Source organism: Microcaecilia unicolor, chromosome 9 (genome assembly GCF_901765095.1).
Source record: "Microcaecilia unicolor chromosome 9, aMicUni1.1, whole genome shotgun sequence".
Taxonomy (NCBI): Eukaryota; Metazoa; Chordata; class Amphibia; order Gymnophiona; family Siphonopidae; genus Microcaecilia; species Microcaecilia unicolor.
Genome location: NC_044039.1, coordinates 148661403 through 148678271, shown reverse-complemented (window position 1 = coordinate 148678271; position 16869 = coordinate 148661403). Strand labels below are relative to the sequence as shown.

General features: G+C 43.7%; 1 protein-coding gene across 1 annotated transcript; it reads left to right on the top strand.

The window, feature by feature from the left end:
* Window positions 1–246: 246 nt before the first annotated feature.
* LOC115477623 (RNA pseudouridylate synthase domain-containing protein 2-like) lies at window positions 247–15215 on the top strand. Its single transcript, XM_030214626.1, is given in 5 exon segments — window positions 247–794; window positions 10695–10733; window positions 10735–10992; window positions 13706–14249; window positions 14331–15215. Coding segments are annotated over 5 exon segments (1668 nt in total). The 5' UTR covers window positions 247–260; the 3' UTR covers window positions 14624–15215.
* The last annotated feature ends 1654 nt before the right edge of the window (window positions 15216–16869 follow it).

Below are 16869 nucleotides of genomic sequence, written 5' to 3'. Positions count from 1 at the left end.
TAAATAAAAATGCTACCAACAATAAAGAAGAACAACGTAGATGAAGCAGCAGCTCATAGGTTTGCTTGCTTTGTTTTGAGTATACGGGGATGACGACAGCTGCGCGGAGAAGGGAAACTCACACTGCCCTTAATGGTTTCTGCGTTTTGACGTCACTTAATCTCCTGTCTATTAAACATCCTTAGTCCTTGCCTCGTGTGCGGAATGATTACGTCATCATGGTGCGACGGAACGTGTTGTGGTCTCTGTCGCAATCAATCATGCTAAATGCGTGGCTCCCATTGGTACAGTGTTCCATGCTCTTAGTGAGAGCTGCTGATCGTGGTCGCGTGGTGCAGAGTTGGAACCGTGTGTTCGGTGAAATCCGTAAAGTCTTCAAGTGGCAGCATACTGGGGACATGCAGGAGCCTGGGAAGCGGAAGAGCGAGGAAAGCGCCGCAGACGAACCAGTTCGGCCAAACAAGAAGCAGCGGGTCCGAGGCGAGAGAAAGTCGAAAACGAGCGGCGGGGAGAGGTATGTGCCTCCACCAAAGAAACGTCACCTCGGCGTGAGCTTCGGAGAGTCGCACTTTCGCGAGACGTACTGCTACCTGGAGGGCGGCCTGCGCAAGGTGCGGCCCTACTATTTCGACTTTGAGACTTATTGTAAGGGCCGGTGGGTGGGGAAAAGTCTCCTGCAGATCTTTAGCTCTGAGTTCAGGACCAAACCTATCGAGTGCTACCTGGCTGCAGCCAGGGCTGGCCGTCTGCGGCTCAACGAGGAACCGGTGCAGGATCTGAACATTGTACTGAAGGTGAGTCCACAATCACTAATATGTAGAAGAGAATCTTTTTCTTTAATCCTGTATGGCCAACAGATCGATACCACCCAGTCTTTCAGTACTCGGTGTGCAATCAGGATTGTTTTCCTGTGGGTCTGTCTGTGCCTTTATCCCAAAAAACGTATTCATATTTCTATCACAGATTTTTTTTCCAACTTGACTGGCCTCTTTTTTTTTTTTTTTTTTTTTTTTTTTACTTTCAATTGAGTTTGTTTTGACTAATATTTTCCTTCCCCTTGTATTCCATTCCTTTCCTCAGATGGGTTAGGAGTAGACAAGAATTGAGGCTTCCCATAGAAAGGAAGATGCTGCCAAATTTATGCTGGTGTTAGATTACCATAATGTGACCAGAGCCGTAGCAAGGGGAGCTGACACCCGGGTCGGGTCGCCACTGCGCACCCTCCTCCCGCTGGAGCGCATACCCCCCCCCCCCCCCCCCGGAGTGCATACCTGCGGCGAGGGACGGGCGGGAGGGCCAATCCGCCCCGACTGCACGTTGCTGGGGTGTGTCGGCTCCGCGCTGGTTCACTGCTCTCTCTGTCCCGGAACAGGAAGTAACCTGTTCCGGGGCAGAGAGACCGCCCCCCCCCCCCCCCTTCCTACGCCACTGAATATGACACTCATTTTAAATCTACTTATTTACAAGGAGTTGCTCTTATAAGGCAACCGGAGACCATTGTATATTAATGAGAGCCTTGACTCTGATAGATTACAAATTCAGCAGGACACATATCACACCTTTTGAATCATTGTGGGTTGAAATTCCATGTATAAAAGGGAAAAGGACGGTGATAGGAGTGTACTACCGTCCGCCTCACCAGGATGAGCAGGTAGACGCAGAAATGATAAAAGAAATCAGAGACGCAAACAAAATGGGCAATGTGATAATAATGGGTGACTGCAATTATCCAAATTTAGACTGGGTAAATGTAACATCGGAACACACTAGAGAGGTACAATTCCTTGATGAAATCAAGGACAGCTTTATGGAGCAGCTGGTGCAGGAGCCGACGAGAGAAGGAAAAATTCTAGACTTGGTCCTTAGTGGAGCGCATGATCTGGTGAGGGACGTTATGGTACTGGGGCTGCTTGATAACAGTGATCATAATATGATCAGTTTTAATATCGACCTAGAAGTAAAATACGTTAGCGTTTAACTTTAAAAAAGGAGACTATGATAAAATGAGAAGAACAGTGGAAAACAAACTTAGGGGGACAACTGAGAGGGTAAAAACTGTACAACAGGCATGGACGCTGTTCAAAAATACCTTCCTGGAGGCCCAGGCCAAACATATTCCACTAATTAGAAAAGAAAGACGGAACTCCAAAAGACAGCCGGCGTGGTTGAAAAGTGAGGTGAAGGAAGCTATTAGGGCTAAAAGAAACTCCTTCAGAAAATGGAAGGAACCGTCTGAAAATAACAAGAAGCAGCATAAGGAGTGTCAAAGCAAATGCAAGGCGCAGATAAAGAAGGCCAAGAGGGATTACAAAAAAAAGATAGCACTAGAGGCAAAAAAACATAGTAAAAAATTTTTTCGGTATATTAAAAGCAGGAAGCCGGCAAAAGAATCGGTTGGGCCGCTGGATGACCGAGGGGTAAAAGGGGCGATCAAGGAAGACAAAGATGTAGCGGAGAAATTAAATGAATTCTTTGCTTCGGTCTTCACCGAGGAAGATTTGGGTGGGATACCTGTGTCAGAAATGATATTTCAAGCGGAGTCGGAGGAACTTACTGACTTCAAGGTAAACCTGGAGGACGTAATGGGGCAGTTCAGCAAACTGAAGAGTAGCAAATCTCCTGGACCGGATGGTATTCATCCTAGAGTACTGATAGAACTGAAAAATGAGCTTGCGGAGCTACTGCTAGTGATAATTTATCCTTAAAATCGAGCGTGGTACCGGAAGATTGGAGGGTGGCCAATGTAACGCCCATTTTAAAAAAAGGTTCCAGGGGAGATCCAGGAAATTATAGACCGGTGAGTCTGACGTCAGTGGCGGGGAAAATGGTAGAGGCTATTATTAAAAACAAAATTACAGAGCACATCCGAGGACATGGATTACTGAGACCAAGTCAGCACGGCTTTTGTGTGGGGAAATCTTGCCTGACCAATTTACTTCAATTCTTTGAAGAAGTAAACAAACGTGGACAAAGGGAAGCCGGTTGATATTGTGTATCTGGATTTTCAAAAGGCGTTTGACAAGGTACCTCACGGAAGACTACAGAGGAAATTGGAGGGTCATGGGATAGGAGGAAAAGTCTTATTGTGGGTTAAAAACTGGTTGAAGGATAGGAAGAGAGTGGGGTTAAATGGGCGGTATTCACAATGGAGAAGGGTAGTTAGTGGGGTTCCTCAGGGGTCTGTGCTAGGACCACTGCTTTTTAATATATTTATAAATGATTTAGAGATGGGAGTAACTAGCAAGGTAATTTAAATTTGCTGATGACACAAAGTTATTCAAAGTCGTTAACTCGCGACAGGATTGTGAAAAATTACAGAAGGACCTTACAAGACTGGGCGGTTAGATGGCTGATGACGTTTAATGTGAGCAAGTGCAAGGTGATGCATGTGGGAAAAAAAGAACCTGAATTATAGCTACGTCATGCAAGGTTCCACGTTAGGAGTTACGGACCAAGAAAGGGATTTGGGTGTCGTCGTCGAAAATACACTGAAACCTTCTGCGGCTCGGAAAGCGAATAGAATGTTGGGTATTATTAGGAAAGGTATGGAAAACAGGTGTGAGGATGTTATAGTGCCGTTGTATCTCTCCATGGTGCTACCGCACCTTGAGTATTGTGTTCAATTCTGGTCAGCACATCTCAAGAAAGATATAGTGGAACTGGAAAAGGTGCAGCGAAGGGTGACTAAAATGATAGCGGGGATGGGACAACTTCCCTATGAAGAAAGACTAAGGAGGCTAGGGCTTTCCAGCTTGGAGAAGAGACGGCTGAGGGGAGACATGATAGAGGTATATAAAATAATGAGTGGAGTGGAACAGGTGGATGTGAAGCGTCTGTTCACGATTTCCAAAAATACTAGGACTAGGGGGCATGCGATGGAACTACAGTGTAGTAAATTTAAAACAAATCGGAGAAAAGTTTTCTTCACCCAACGCGTAATTAAACTCTGGAATTCGTTGCCGGAGAACGTGGTGAAGGCGGTTAGCTTGGCAGAGTTTTAAAAGGGGTTAGAAGGTTTCCTAAAGGACAAGTCCATAAACCGCTACTAAATGGACTTGGGAAAAATCCAGAATTCCAGGAATAACATGTATAGAATGTTTGTACGTTTGGGAAGCTTGCCAGGTGCCCTTGGCCTGGATTGGCCGCTGTCGTGGATAGGATGCTGGGCGCTATGCACCCTTGGTCTTTTCCCAGTGTGGCATTACTAATCTCTATATATAAAAGGCACCACCAACGTTCTAATGAAGCCTCCAGCCGGAAGTGTGAAGCGCCAGAGATATCCGGTTTCCCCATGAGTGAAGGAAAACAGCACAGCACGAAATCCCTCTCTCTGTAACAGTGAAGGACTCAGAGGGGGGAGAGGAGAGAGACGCCCTCACTCTCTCTGTAACACAAACACAGTACAGCAGGAAACTTAACACTGAAGGAGTGGACTCGGAGGGGGGAGGGGACAGACAGCACAGGGGAAGGGAGAGAGGGCAGGGACACACCCACACCCACACCCACATGCACACTCTGAAGAATACCTTGCTAGCCCCCGTTTCATTTGCATCAGAAACGGGGCTTTTTTACTAGTGTACTTATGTTTTTCATCCTCTTTATTATAATGAAACTCTTAGAAAGCCATCATGGTATTGGTTAATAGTCATGACTATATGGCACTTCTATAGTAGAGAAATAAACTAGGCATAATAAACTGTTCATTCATCTTAATCTTATTCTAAAATATGTTATCTTACTGTTTTGTTTACCAGGGGGCTCGTTTTGGGCTGCTGGTGAGTCCCAGGGGCATTTGGGGCTGCTGGAGTGAGCATGTCCTGCTTATCTTCGGGCCTTTTTTGGCCCATATTTTAGTTTCATTGGTTGCCAGTGGCTCTTTCTGGGGTCTGGATGGGCTACGGAGAGAATCTGGAGGGTGGTGCTGATCCTGTTTGTGTCACTTTGGGCCCAATCTCCGGTGGCAAGTGACTAGCACTGTGCTCCAAGCGCACAAAAACGTGACCAACCGCGAAGGCACACTGGCTGCGAATGAGGAGAGGCAGGCAGCAGCCAGCAGAAAAATGCCCGGCTTTGGGCCTAGCCTGCTGGGAGGGAGCCTACTGAGCATGTGCTCGGTTCAGTTCCTGAGCTCTTGGTAGGCCTGAATTGAAGCTAGGGCCTTGATTTTTGGGTCTGCCCAGAGTAGCTCCTTGCAAAATCGTGATTTCTTGCGGTTTTGAAATGTAGCTTTGATGGGGCAACTGGACCAATTCCAGTTGGGGAGGTGGCCTCGGCATCCAGGGAGCCAGGTATAGAGGGAGGTGGCCTCAGCATCCAGGGAGCCAGGTATAGAGGCCCTATGAGCCTTGGATATTTTTATTTAATTTTTAAAATATAGTTTTGGGGTTGCATTTAACATGGAAATTTTTAAATGGTTAATTTTTTGTGGTATTGGTCTCGAGGGGCTTAGATGGGCTATTTGGATCGGATCTTGAGAAAATGTTTTTGCCCAGGAAGTAAGAGTTTCAGGAGGGTTGGAGTGCTTTAGGACACGCGGCTGAGGATTTTGATAGTTATAGTCATTAAAGGGGAACTTTAGAGAATTTTTCACTTGGTTGTGAGGGCATTATGTTGGAAAATTTGGGAGTTTTTTTTTGTTGTTGAGAAAATGTGATACCTGAGAAATTATTTGTTTTTAAAAATTAAAACTGTAGGGGTTTTAGTTATGGGGTAACATATTAGAGTAGCGAATTGGGTGAAGATTAGCATTAATTTTGTGTTTCAAATATAAGATTTACATTTTTCCCATTATAATCTACGGGATTTTAGTGTTTCAAATTGGCGCTGAGAACTACATGTTGAGAGAAACTGGGCGCTGATTGGCTGCAGGGGTAGGGAATGATAACAGAGCGGGTCTGGTTGACGTGACAACGGCTTGGGTAGTTGAGCAGTTGGGAGTTAGCTTTGGGAAGGAGGTTGCTGTAGACAGAGGCTGCTGAGAAGTAAGGTCTTGGGTCTAATCCAGACATTGCCAGAGAGAGGAAAAAAGATTTAACATTTTCCCTGTTGGCAAACCTCTCTTCTTTGAGTAGTTCTTCCCTGCTCTTGGTGGCCTTGCTTGAAGCAGTGGCTAAGCATACCTCAGGGACAGCTGTTAGCTGCTATGGGTATCTCAAAGGAAAGCTGGAGGGTTGAGAGTAGGAGGATCTCATTCCTGTCTTAATTAATACAAGTGCGTCCCAAACCAAACCCTACCATTCTATCCAAATGGGATACATAAACGCCAGAGCTATAGTAACCGAAACACAGGATATAACAGACTGGATTACTGCAGACAATCTTGACTTCCTATTCATCACAGAAACCTGGATACACGACTTCAAAGACCCTATCATCTTAGAACTGTGCCCACCAGGATACAAAATTACCCATTGGACAAGAAACGGTAAAAGAGGAGGAGGATTAGCCATAATATACAAATCTGAATTCACCATCACAAATACAGGTGAATCCATACTGCCACAACTCGAAATTGCCTCAATAAGAATCAATAACCCAAAACTACAGGACAACTTAACGCAGTTATACTTTATAGACCACCAGGCAATTGGCAAGACTCCCAAACACACCTCATGGACTTTATTTCGAACACTTGTCATCTCTTCCTCAAACCTCATCATAATAGGAGACATCAACCTACACCTTGAAGATACCACCATAACAAGTACCCAAGAATGCAAAGAGTTCCTACAGCTATGGGACCTCCAAGAACCAAATTCGCAACCAACTCACACAAAAGGACACACATTAGATATCATCACACACAAATTTGATTACAATGCAAACCTTATATTAACAGATACTAAATGGACACCTGTACTGTGGTCAGACCATTACAAAGCACATATTACCCTCCTATGGAGAATGAAAGACACAACTAACAAACAAACACGAAAAACCTACACCACTAGAGGAAAAATAGATCCGATAAAATTCTGGCAACAGGTCTACCACGACGGATGGACAATAGAGGCAGACACAATCCAATTCCTCTCAGAATGGGATAATAGATGCAAATCAAAACTAGGCAACATTGCCCCAATCCAAACCAGAACCTCACACAGAAAGAAATCACTACCATGGTTCAATGAAGAACTGAAAAAACTCCAAACACAAGTTAGGAAATTGGAATGAGAGTGGAACAAAAAGAAAGACGACCCCACACTTACCGCTTGGAAACAACTCCGAAGGAAATATAAATATACCATAAGACAATCCAAAAGACTATACTACAAAACTGAAATTGGACCAAATTACAAACACACACTCTTCCAACTCGTGAATAAATTGTTAGTCACGAACAACAGCAAAGACACACCAGGAGCTGACAACCTTGCGAAGTACTTTAAAGAGGAAATCATACAACTGCGACTCAAAATACCTGTCCGCCCCATCGAATACACCACATTCCTAGACTGCCTAGACCCAGACCCCGGAGTATACCCTGCAGACAGGATTTGGACTGAATTCAAAATACTATCAGAAGATCTCATCTCACAAACACTTAAAAGATTCGCCAAATCACATTGCAAATTAGATGTATGCCCAAATAACCTTATGAAATCAGCCCCTCAACAATTCATAATAGACCTAACGAACCACGTGAACTTTATGCTACAAAATGGACTCTTCCCAAGGGAGAAAGGAAACATTTTACTCACCCCCATACCTAAAGATGCAAAGAAAAATGCCAATGAATTAACTAACTATAGACCAGTAGCATCCATTCCCTTAATTGCCAAAATAACAAGGGATGGTGACCAAACAACTCGCAGAGTATCTATACAAGTTTTCAATACTACACGACTCCCAGTCAGGATTTCGCTCTAACCACAGTACTGAAACCGTACTAGCCACGCTCATGACCAAATTCAAACAAATGATAGCAACCGGCAAGAATATACTACTTCTACAATTTGACATGTCAAGCGCCTTTGACATGGTTGATTATGGAATTTTATTACACATCCTCGAATACTTCGGTATTGGAGGTAAAGTTCTCAATTGGTTTAAGAGGTTCCTAACTACACGCTCATATCAAGTCACAGCAAATTCGATTACATCAGCCACATGGATACCTGAATGCAGAGTTCCACAAGGATATCCCCCCCTCTCACCAACCATATTCAACCTAATGATGACACCCTTAGCCAAACTACTATCGATGCAAAACCTCAACCCATACATATACGCTGACGATGTAACGATCTTCATTCCATTCAAACAAGACCTAAGTGAAATTTCCAATGAAATCAACTAACGTTTACATATTATGCATTCTTGGGCAGATGCATTTCAGCTGAAACTAAATGCGGAAAAAACCCAATGCCTAGTACTCACCTCGCAACACAACAAAGACAAATTTACCACCATCAACACACCAAAACTAAATCTACCAATCTCGGATACCCTAAAGATTCTTGGAGTCACCATTGATTGGCATCTAACACTTGAGAATCATGCGAAAAACACAACCAAAAAGATATTTCCCTTAATGTGGAAACTAAAAAGAGTAAGACCATTTTTTTTCCAAGGACCGTCTTCCGCAATTTGGTACAATCACTGGTACTCAGTCATCTGGACTATTGCAACTCACTCTACGCCGGCTGTAAAGAACATATACTCAAAAAAACTCCAGACAGCCCAGAACACAGCGGCCAGACTAATATTCAGAAAACCAAAATATGAAAGCGCAAAGCCCCTAAGAGAGAAACTGCACTGGCTCCCACTCAAAGAACAAATCACGTTCAAAGTATGCACCCTCGTTCATAAAATTATCCATGGAGATGCCCTAGCCTACATGTCAGACCTAATAGACCTGCCACCCAGGAATGCAAAAAAATCTTCTCGAACATTCTTTAGTCTTCATTTCCCCAACTGCAAAGGTCTGAAATACAAATTAACACACGCCTCCACCTTCTCTTACATGAGCACGCAACTCTGGAATGCGCTACCACGCTATTTGAAAGCGACCTATGAACTGACCAATTTACGTAAACTACTAAAGACTCGTCTCTTTGAAAAGATATACCACAAAGAATAAAATATGTAAAATCTCCAAATACACCTAGAAACGTCGTAATGCGTCTATTGTTTTACAGTGTCTCTGCTACACCATGATCTTGTATTTCTAATGTATGATAATGTCTTCTGTAATGCCACTATCTTGTACTTCATGACCATGTAACCCCAAATCCTTCTGTAAAACCAAATGTATATCCTTTTCTATTTCCAGTATCCATGATATATTGTAAGCCATATTGAGCCTGCAAAGAGGTGGGAAAACGTGGGATACAAATACAATAAATAAATTGTCCTGTCTTAGCACTACACAGTCTTGCACAGCTGAGTGCTTAGGCTAATTCACAGTCAAATCAAAAATACTAAGTTATTACCTGTGTCAGGCCGTAGGCAGCCTAAAAGGAAGCAGACAGAGGGGAGAGTTTACCACAGAGCAACAAGCACTTAGAAAAAAAATAAACATGAATTAAGAACATAGTGGGAAAAATACTTATCTGAGTTTGTTGACTGAGTGGCTACGAGGCTGGGTTCCGGTGTAGGGCATAATCGTGTCTGTTCTTCACACTCTGAACTGGGAAGGGAAAGGGAGGAAGGGGACTGTCCTTTGTTAATTGTACAGCGCTGTGCAACCCTAGTAGCGCTTTAGAAATGTTAAATAGTAGTAGTAAAACTGATTAAATACTTACCTGGGGAAAGTATAATAGAAATTGCTTGTTGTTTAAGAGTTTAAAAAGAATGCTGGCATGTATAACTTTGAAACTTAAAAGACCAAACCCGTTTCAAAATTGAAAGCTTTTAAGAAAATATAATTACTCATTTTGTTTGCTATGAAAACAAAGTAAGGTGTAATAAAGTATATTTGGGAACAAAAGAAAAGCTGTTATCTTCTGTCTCACGGTTGCAAGAGCTGACACATCCATGAACACAACTCTGGTTATCTAAGGAAGTAATGCTTGTGTGGAAGTGAGTCTTTTCTCAGGGGAAATCTGCCAACCACTTGCAATGTGACCGATGGCTGTTTTGCCATTGTAATGAGAAAAGATGCTGCTGAAACCAAGGGTGCGTTACATTACTAAATCTGTTAAGTTTTTGGCTTTCTGAAAGATAACTTCTTAGTGCTTTCAACTGATCCTACTTGGCTCTTGTTTTCTGTAATATGTGCAATCTTGTATGAATCAGATCTTGACAGATGTTCTGGGGAATTAGGAGCCAGCAATTCGGCCCCATCCCCAGTTCTTTCCATTGATGTTGAGTGGTAGATGAGGATTTCTTCTGAGATCTGCTGTAACTTGTTTAAGGTCTGATTTACTAAGGTTGTTTTCACGTTCCTTGCCGAAGGGAAAATTAAAGCTTGACGCACTCCTGCAAGTCACTGCCAAAAATATAGAGCCAGCAATCGTCCCATCCCCGTCATCACCTTTTTTCCCCACCACCCTATTACTCGGTCTCTTTTAGTTCATTCCTTCCCACTAGTCTCTCCCTGATACCACTATCTCCCTTCTCCTTTGAATCAACCCCTGCTATGATCTACTTTTTTCCTCCCTTTTTCTGTAAGGTTAGCTAACCATTTGGCACAGCTTTTTGTTGCTGAACTGCAAATGTTTTTGTTCTAACAGGATTTACATTTCTTCTAGAATAATGACTTCATGAGGAACACAGTTCACCGTCATGAAACCCCCAGTCACTGATCAACCCATCTGCATCTTGGCTGAGAATGAAGAGGTAGTGGTTGTGGACAAACCGTCTTCTCTTCCAGTGCACCCATGTGGCAGGTTCCGACACAACACAGTCATCTTTATTCTAGGCAAGGAGCATAACTTGAGGGAGCTCCACCCTATTCATAGATTAGACCGCATGACCTCTGGTGTACTGATCTTTGCTAAAACTCTAGAAGTGTCGAAGAGGCTTCATGAACAGATCCAAGAACGTCAGGTTAGTCATAGTCCAATAACATTTGAAGAGGATGACTACAATGGTTAGTGTTTTTGTTTACAAAATTGGAGGTCTTTATATGATTCCTGTGGTTCTGGTTTCCATTCCGAGGCTGGTGGGGATACTGATGTTACTGGGCAGGTGAGTAGAATATTATTTGCAGTCAGATAACAACAAACCTGCTTTTCATAGTTCAAAAAGAATGTAGTAGGAAGACATAGCTGAAGGATAAAGAGAGAGCTGACCTGCAGTGTAGATTAAAATTAAGGCACTCATAAAATCAACATTGGTTATGAATAAAATATAAATCAGACCCTTCATCAGTTTGTAAAATTCAAATGTTGGGTGTTATAAATGAATTATGGATCTGTTGATTTCAAAAAAAAAAATCTAATTTGAATGTACTTTGCAAAGCTATTGTCTTTTGTATGTTAGCAGACCTGGAAAACCGTAGGGGGCATCTAAAACTTGGCATCAACCATATACAGAACTGGAAGGGATGGGGCCAGGGTCCAAATCAAGCAGAGAATGCACCATTGGGATTAGAGCTGCTGAAGGAGGCATTGCTGCCTTTTTCTTTCCATTTCATGGGCCCCATCTCATCCCCTCCCTTACCGTTCTCTCCATGGCCACCATCTCCTCCCTTCCATCCATTCTTGATCACCATTGGTTCCCATCTCTTTCCTCCCCTCTCCCTTCTTTGATCCTTCCAGCATCTTTCCCTCCCCCCCCCCCCCCCCCCCCCCCCCCCGCATCTCTTTCCTCTTTGTCTCTCCTTCCCACCCCTCCATGGTTCACCTTTCTCTTTCTCTCTCCTTTTTTTTTTTCCTTCCTCTTTCTCCCATTTATTTTGTTACATTTGTACCCCGCGCTTTCCCACGCATGGCAGGCTCAATGCGGCTTACATGGGGCAATGGAGGGTTAAGTGACTTGCCCAGAGTCACAAGGAGCTGCCTTGTGCCTGAAGTGGGAATCAAACTCGGTTCCTCAGTTCCCCAGGACCAAGTCCACCACCCTAACCACTAGGCCACATCCTCCACTCCATGGCCCTCGCAGTGGTCCACATCTTTTCTCCTCTCTGGTTTTCCTTTTTTTACTACGAGCACCTCCTCTTACCTCTCCCAGCACTGCACTACAGTATCCCCCCTCTCCTCTGTGCCTCTTTCGCCCTGCTTCTCAGCGCCACAGTAAAAACAGTGCTGCTGCTTCTCACCCAGCCTGAAGAGACTCTCTGTAACAGGAAGTTCCACCTCAGAACTTTCTGTTACAGACAGACACTTTAGGCCAGGTGAGAAGCAGCAGCAGTTTTCACAGCAGTTGTGAGGACCTGGGAGAAGGAGCTGCACAGGAGAGGGGGGGGGGGGGGGCTGCTTGAGTGCTGTGCCAGAAGTAAGAAAAGGTGCTGGCTAGTGCGGGAGGGATGATGGTGTTAACACAGTTAAAATTTTAACACCGAGTTATACATTTAATGTGTTATGTACAGCCCTAATATATATATGTACTAGTGGAACCATGCCCGTTTCAATAATGAAACGGGCCCTAGGAAGGCTGTCATGTAAGCTTTTTTTTTTTTTTTTTTCCACTCTCTCTCCCCTGCCCTCCCCTCCATGACCAGCGATTCTCCTATTCCCTGCCCTCCCATCCGTGTCCTGCAGTTCTCTCCTCTACTGTTCTCCCATCCCAATCATCAATTCTCCTGTGCCCTTCTCTCCTCCCCTCGATTTGTACCTGAACGTTCTCTGGCTGGTTGGCACTGGCTTCTGTTCCATTCGTAACATCCCTCCTGACGTCAGCTCGCCTCCAGCGTTCCCTTCCCTCTCACTGTTCCGCCTTTGACGTCATTACGTCTTGACACGCGGGCGGGACAGTGAGGGGGAATAGAACGCTGGAGGCTGGCTGATGTCAGGAGATGTTACGAACCCAGGCAGCCAGACATGGAACGTTGGAGGTGCAAATTATTATATAGGATATTCCCAAAACAAATACCAGTAACTTTTCTCGGGGCTTCTAAGAATTTTGGTTGGTGCCTAAGTTTTCTAAAAGACAATTTTAACCTTGGTCCTTTGGTCAGCCATGGTACATTACTAATGAAAATTCAGTAGAGAAACAAATATAAAACTATGCACCACATAGCAGAATATGGATATTCCTTGTTGGTATGTTACTTACCAACTTGTATCTGGAGAACAGAATTAGAATGATATGCTTGCACATAGTCTGAGTTAATTTCAGCCTAAACTCTTAGAAGTGCCTAGAAGTATGGAGATGTAGAGCATTTTGCTACTGTTGATTGGAGTAAGTTACCTTTGGATCTGAGGATGTCTTCTTTCCTGATGTTTTGGAAAGGGTTAGAAATGTTCCTGTTCTTCCGTATTTAATTGTATGTTTTTATCTTTTATGTCTGGTTTTTTATTATTCTAGGTTTTCTGACTCTAATCTATTATCATTATACACCATTTTATATGGCTTGATTATAAAAATGGTATAAATCTTTAATTGAAGAGCTTGCAGTTAGAAGGTATTTAGTAGAGGGAAAAGAATATATGGTGAAACAGACGTCGAATGAGTGATAGGGAGATGTTAGGAGAAAAATGTATGCTATGGTTATGACTTTATGTCTACAATACATTGCAGACCTGTAGTTTTCATTCCTTAAGTTGACTATATATATATTCAGTTTGGTAAATTGTATCTTTTTTTTTTTTCCTTGCAGTTGGAGAAGGAGTATGTATGCCGGGTAGCTGGAGAGTTTCCGGAATGTGAACTGACTTGTGAAGAGCCCATTCTAGTATTCTCCTGTAAGTTTGGAGTATGTCGTGTGGATCCTAAAGGCAAACCCTGCAAGACTGTTTTCCAAAGACTCAGTTATAATGGCAAATCCAGTGTGGTTAAATGCTTCCCGTACACTGGCCGCACCCATCAGATTCGGGTTCATTTGCAGTTCTTGGGCCACCCCATAGTTAATGACCCTATCTATAACACAAATGCTTGGGGTCCTACAAAAGGAAAGAATGGTAAAATTGATAAAACAGATGATGAACTCCTCAAGGATTTGGTGGAAGAGCATAGAGCAAAACAGAGCTTGGATATGCTGGATCTGTCGGAAGATAATTTGAAACTTGTAATAGAAGGCAGAGACTTTGAAGAATCTGGCATCTCCCAGCCTGCAACAGTAGACATTTCCAGTGTGGACTTTTCTGTGAAGGGGGAGATAGCTAAAGAATCCTGCCAGAGCCCTGATGTAAGGATAGAAGAGGGTAAAACCATCAGTGAAGGGTGTGGTCCCAATGAACAAGAAACACAATCCTGCCAGAGCCCTGATGTAAGGATAGAAGAGGGTAAAACAATCAGTGAAGGGTGTGGTCCCAATGAACAAGAAACACAATCCTGCCAGAGCCCTGATGTAAGGATAGAAGAGGGTAAAACAATCAGTGAAGGGTGTGGTCCCAATGAACAAGAAACACATAGGGTATCAAAGGACCCTTTGTGTGGGGAATGTAAGATTGAGAGGCCAGACCCAACGCCCAAGGATTTGGTGATGTATTTGCATGCCCTGCGGTACAAGGGAGCAGAATTTGACTATTCCACTACAATGCCTGAGTGGGCACTGGAGCACTGGCAGGAGGACTAAATGGCACTTAACTGCTCTGGCTGGATGATCAGCTTTACAAGGGTTGTTTTGTTGCTTTTATATTTACTTCCTGTTCTATAGGAAGTGGGTGACATAAGGATTTTATTATGACTTGTTAAGGGGGGGTGTTGCAAAACTTCATGTTCAGATAATAATCTGAAAGCAGATAATGATGGTGGTCTAGAAATCTGCTTTCCATACCATACCTCCAAGGAGAGCGATTATTTTATACTGATGAACTGAAAAGTTATAATCCTTAATCATACACTTTTTGTATTAGTTTTACAAAAGAGGAAAGGACTTGGCCAAATCAATAAAACAATGAGAGAACAAGATCTGGGGAGATATTGAACCTTGTACAATTATTGTATTTTATTTAATAGCTTATCAGTTGGGCTATCAAAATCACTCCATATAATGAAGGAAGTAAATTTAAGCTGCCAAAGTGCCTAACATTTTAATATGATTGCTTTTATCTCGCCACGCTGAAGAAAATTGCTGAAACTGTTCGTCACCGAATGATGCCAAGCAATTACAGTGCATCTCTATATAATGGGTACCATATAGCAAATTATGAATCCAGCTGTTCAGTTAACATAGAAAGCTTTATTATTGGTAATGTGTTCAGTCTTTCATGAAGTTACTAGGTGTGAGGTTGACAGAAGTGGGAGGGGGGTCTGGGTCTCTAAAAATATCAATGATATGTGAATGTAGAGGGCTTCATGTTTACTATTTATCCTGAGCCTACGTGTTTTTACAAATTATCCTTAAACAGCAGTAACTGACTAGATTCTTCACTACACTTATTTGCTCTAATCTTGGCTGTGTTGCTTTTTTATTATCGTTATAATACAGGCATAGGATATTTGTATGTAAAATGTTTGGGTTTTTTTTTTTTTTTTTAACCCTAACTAGCAACCAGTGTGTGAAGCCAGAAAGTAAGAAAGGAACCTGCACACTTCTTAACAACACAATAATGTCATTGGGGGGGGGGGGGGGGGGGGGGGGGGGGGGGGGGGGGTCTGTCTCACATGCTGGATTAGCTAAGGTCAGATAATTGAGACTGTACTGTATTTATTTAACTAGTCTTAGTTTTTTTGCTAATATATATTGTTTCTTAGATTTACATTTTAAAGGAACACAATTTCTGCATTTCTTTTTCCTATTTAATACATTTATAGCCTGCCCGTCCAGCCATCTGCGCGGAGTACAAAACATGCTCATAAACTTGCATATTCCTTTGTTAAACAACCTATAAAATACTGAAAACCGCTCCCATCAAGAAAATGCCTTACAAAACAGTAGTTTCCTTGTCATCAAGCAGATGAAGCCATTACATATGGGTTGTGTCCATCAACCAGCAGGGGGAGCTAGAGAGCACTCAACTTTTCACAGTGCCTCATGGCCAGCCAGCTCCACTGCCTCTTCAGTATTCTCTATCTCCCCAAGCAGGGTGGCTGCAGCTTCTTCGAGCTCCATCAAAAATCTGCCTGGGGGTGGCTCCTGGCTTGCCAGTTGTTAGCCGGGGTGTTAGAGGCTATAGCAGCTTCACTTTGAAGGTACATAGGTTAGCCCTTTCCCTGCCTTACCCATGCCCCCGTGGATGTGGACATATTAGCTTGCTTTTCCCTGTCCTTTCCCACTCAGTGGATGCAGGCACATTGGTTTGCCTTTCCCTGCCTTTCCCACTCATCTGAGCCTCCGGAGTTCTTATTACCTCTGCTTTCCTCACAGTGTTAAAAAAATGGAACAGAGGTTTTCCTTTGATTCGTCTATGGGACCGGAGCTGTGATACTCGGTCCGGTGAGGTAAGAGTGTTTTCTAACTCCTCCGGGGTGGGCCCGCGATCGGGGCGTTTTTGGCGCAACGCTGCCATTTTGAATTTTCCCGCCGTTTTCGACGATGGCTGCAGAGAATGTAAAGCGCTGTTCCCGGTGTGGCAAGCGCAAATCAGCAGCGGGGCTCTGTAAATCGTGCTGTACAGGTGTAAGAGCCGGCCTGAGCATGGCGAGCGATGATTCTTCCCGCTCAGCACTGGCAGCGGACGCCATTTTGAATTCTCCACATGGCGCGGCCTCCGTAGAGACGGAGAGCCCTGAGCCCGGGGGGGGGGGGGGACACCTCGAATTGAGGCTATTCAGGGAGCGGCTAGCCCCGGATGGGATCTGGGTGCCCAGGGCGAGTTTTTCTCCCCTGATTTTGTACATGCTGAAAAGAGCTCTCAAGGGTCGTCTGAGGCCCCTTCT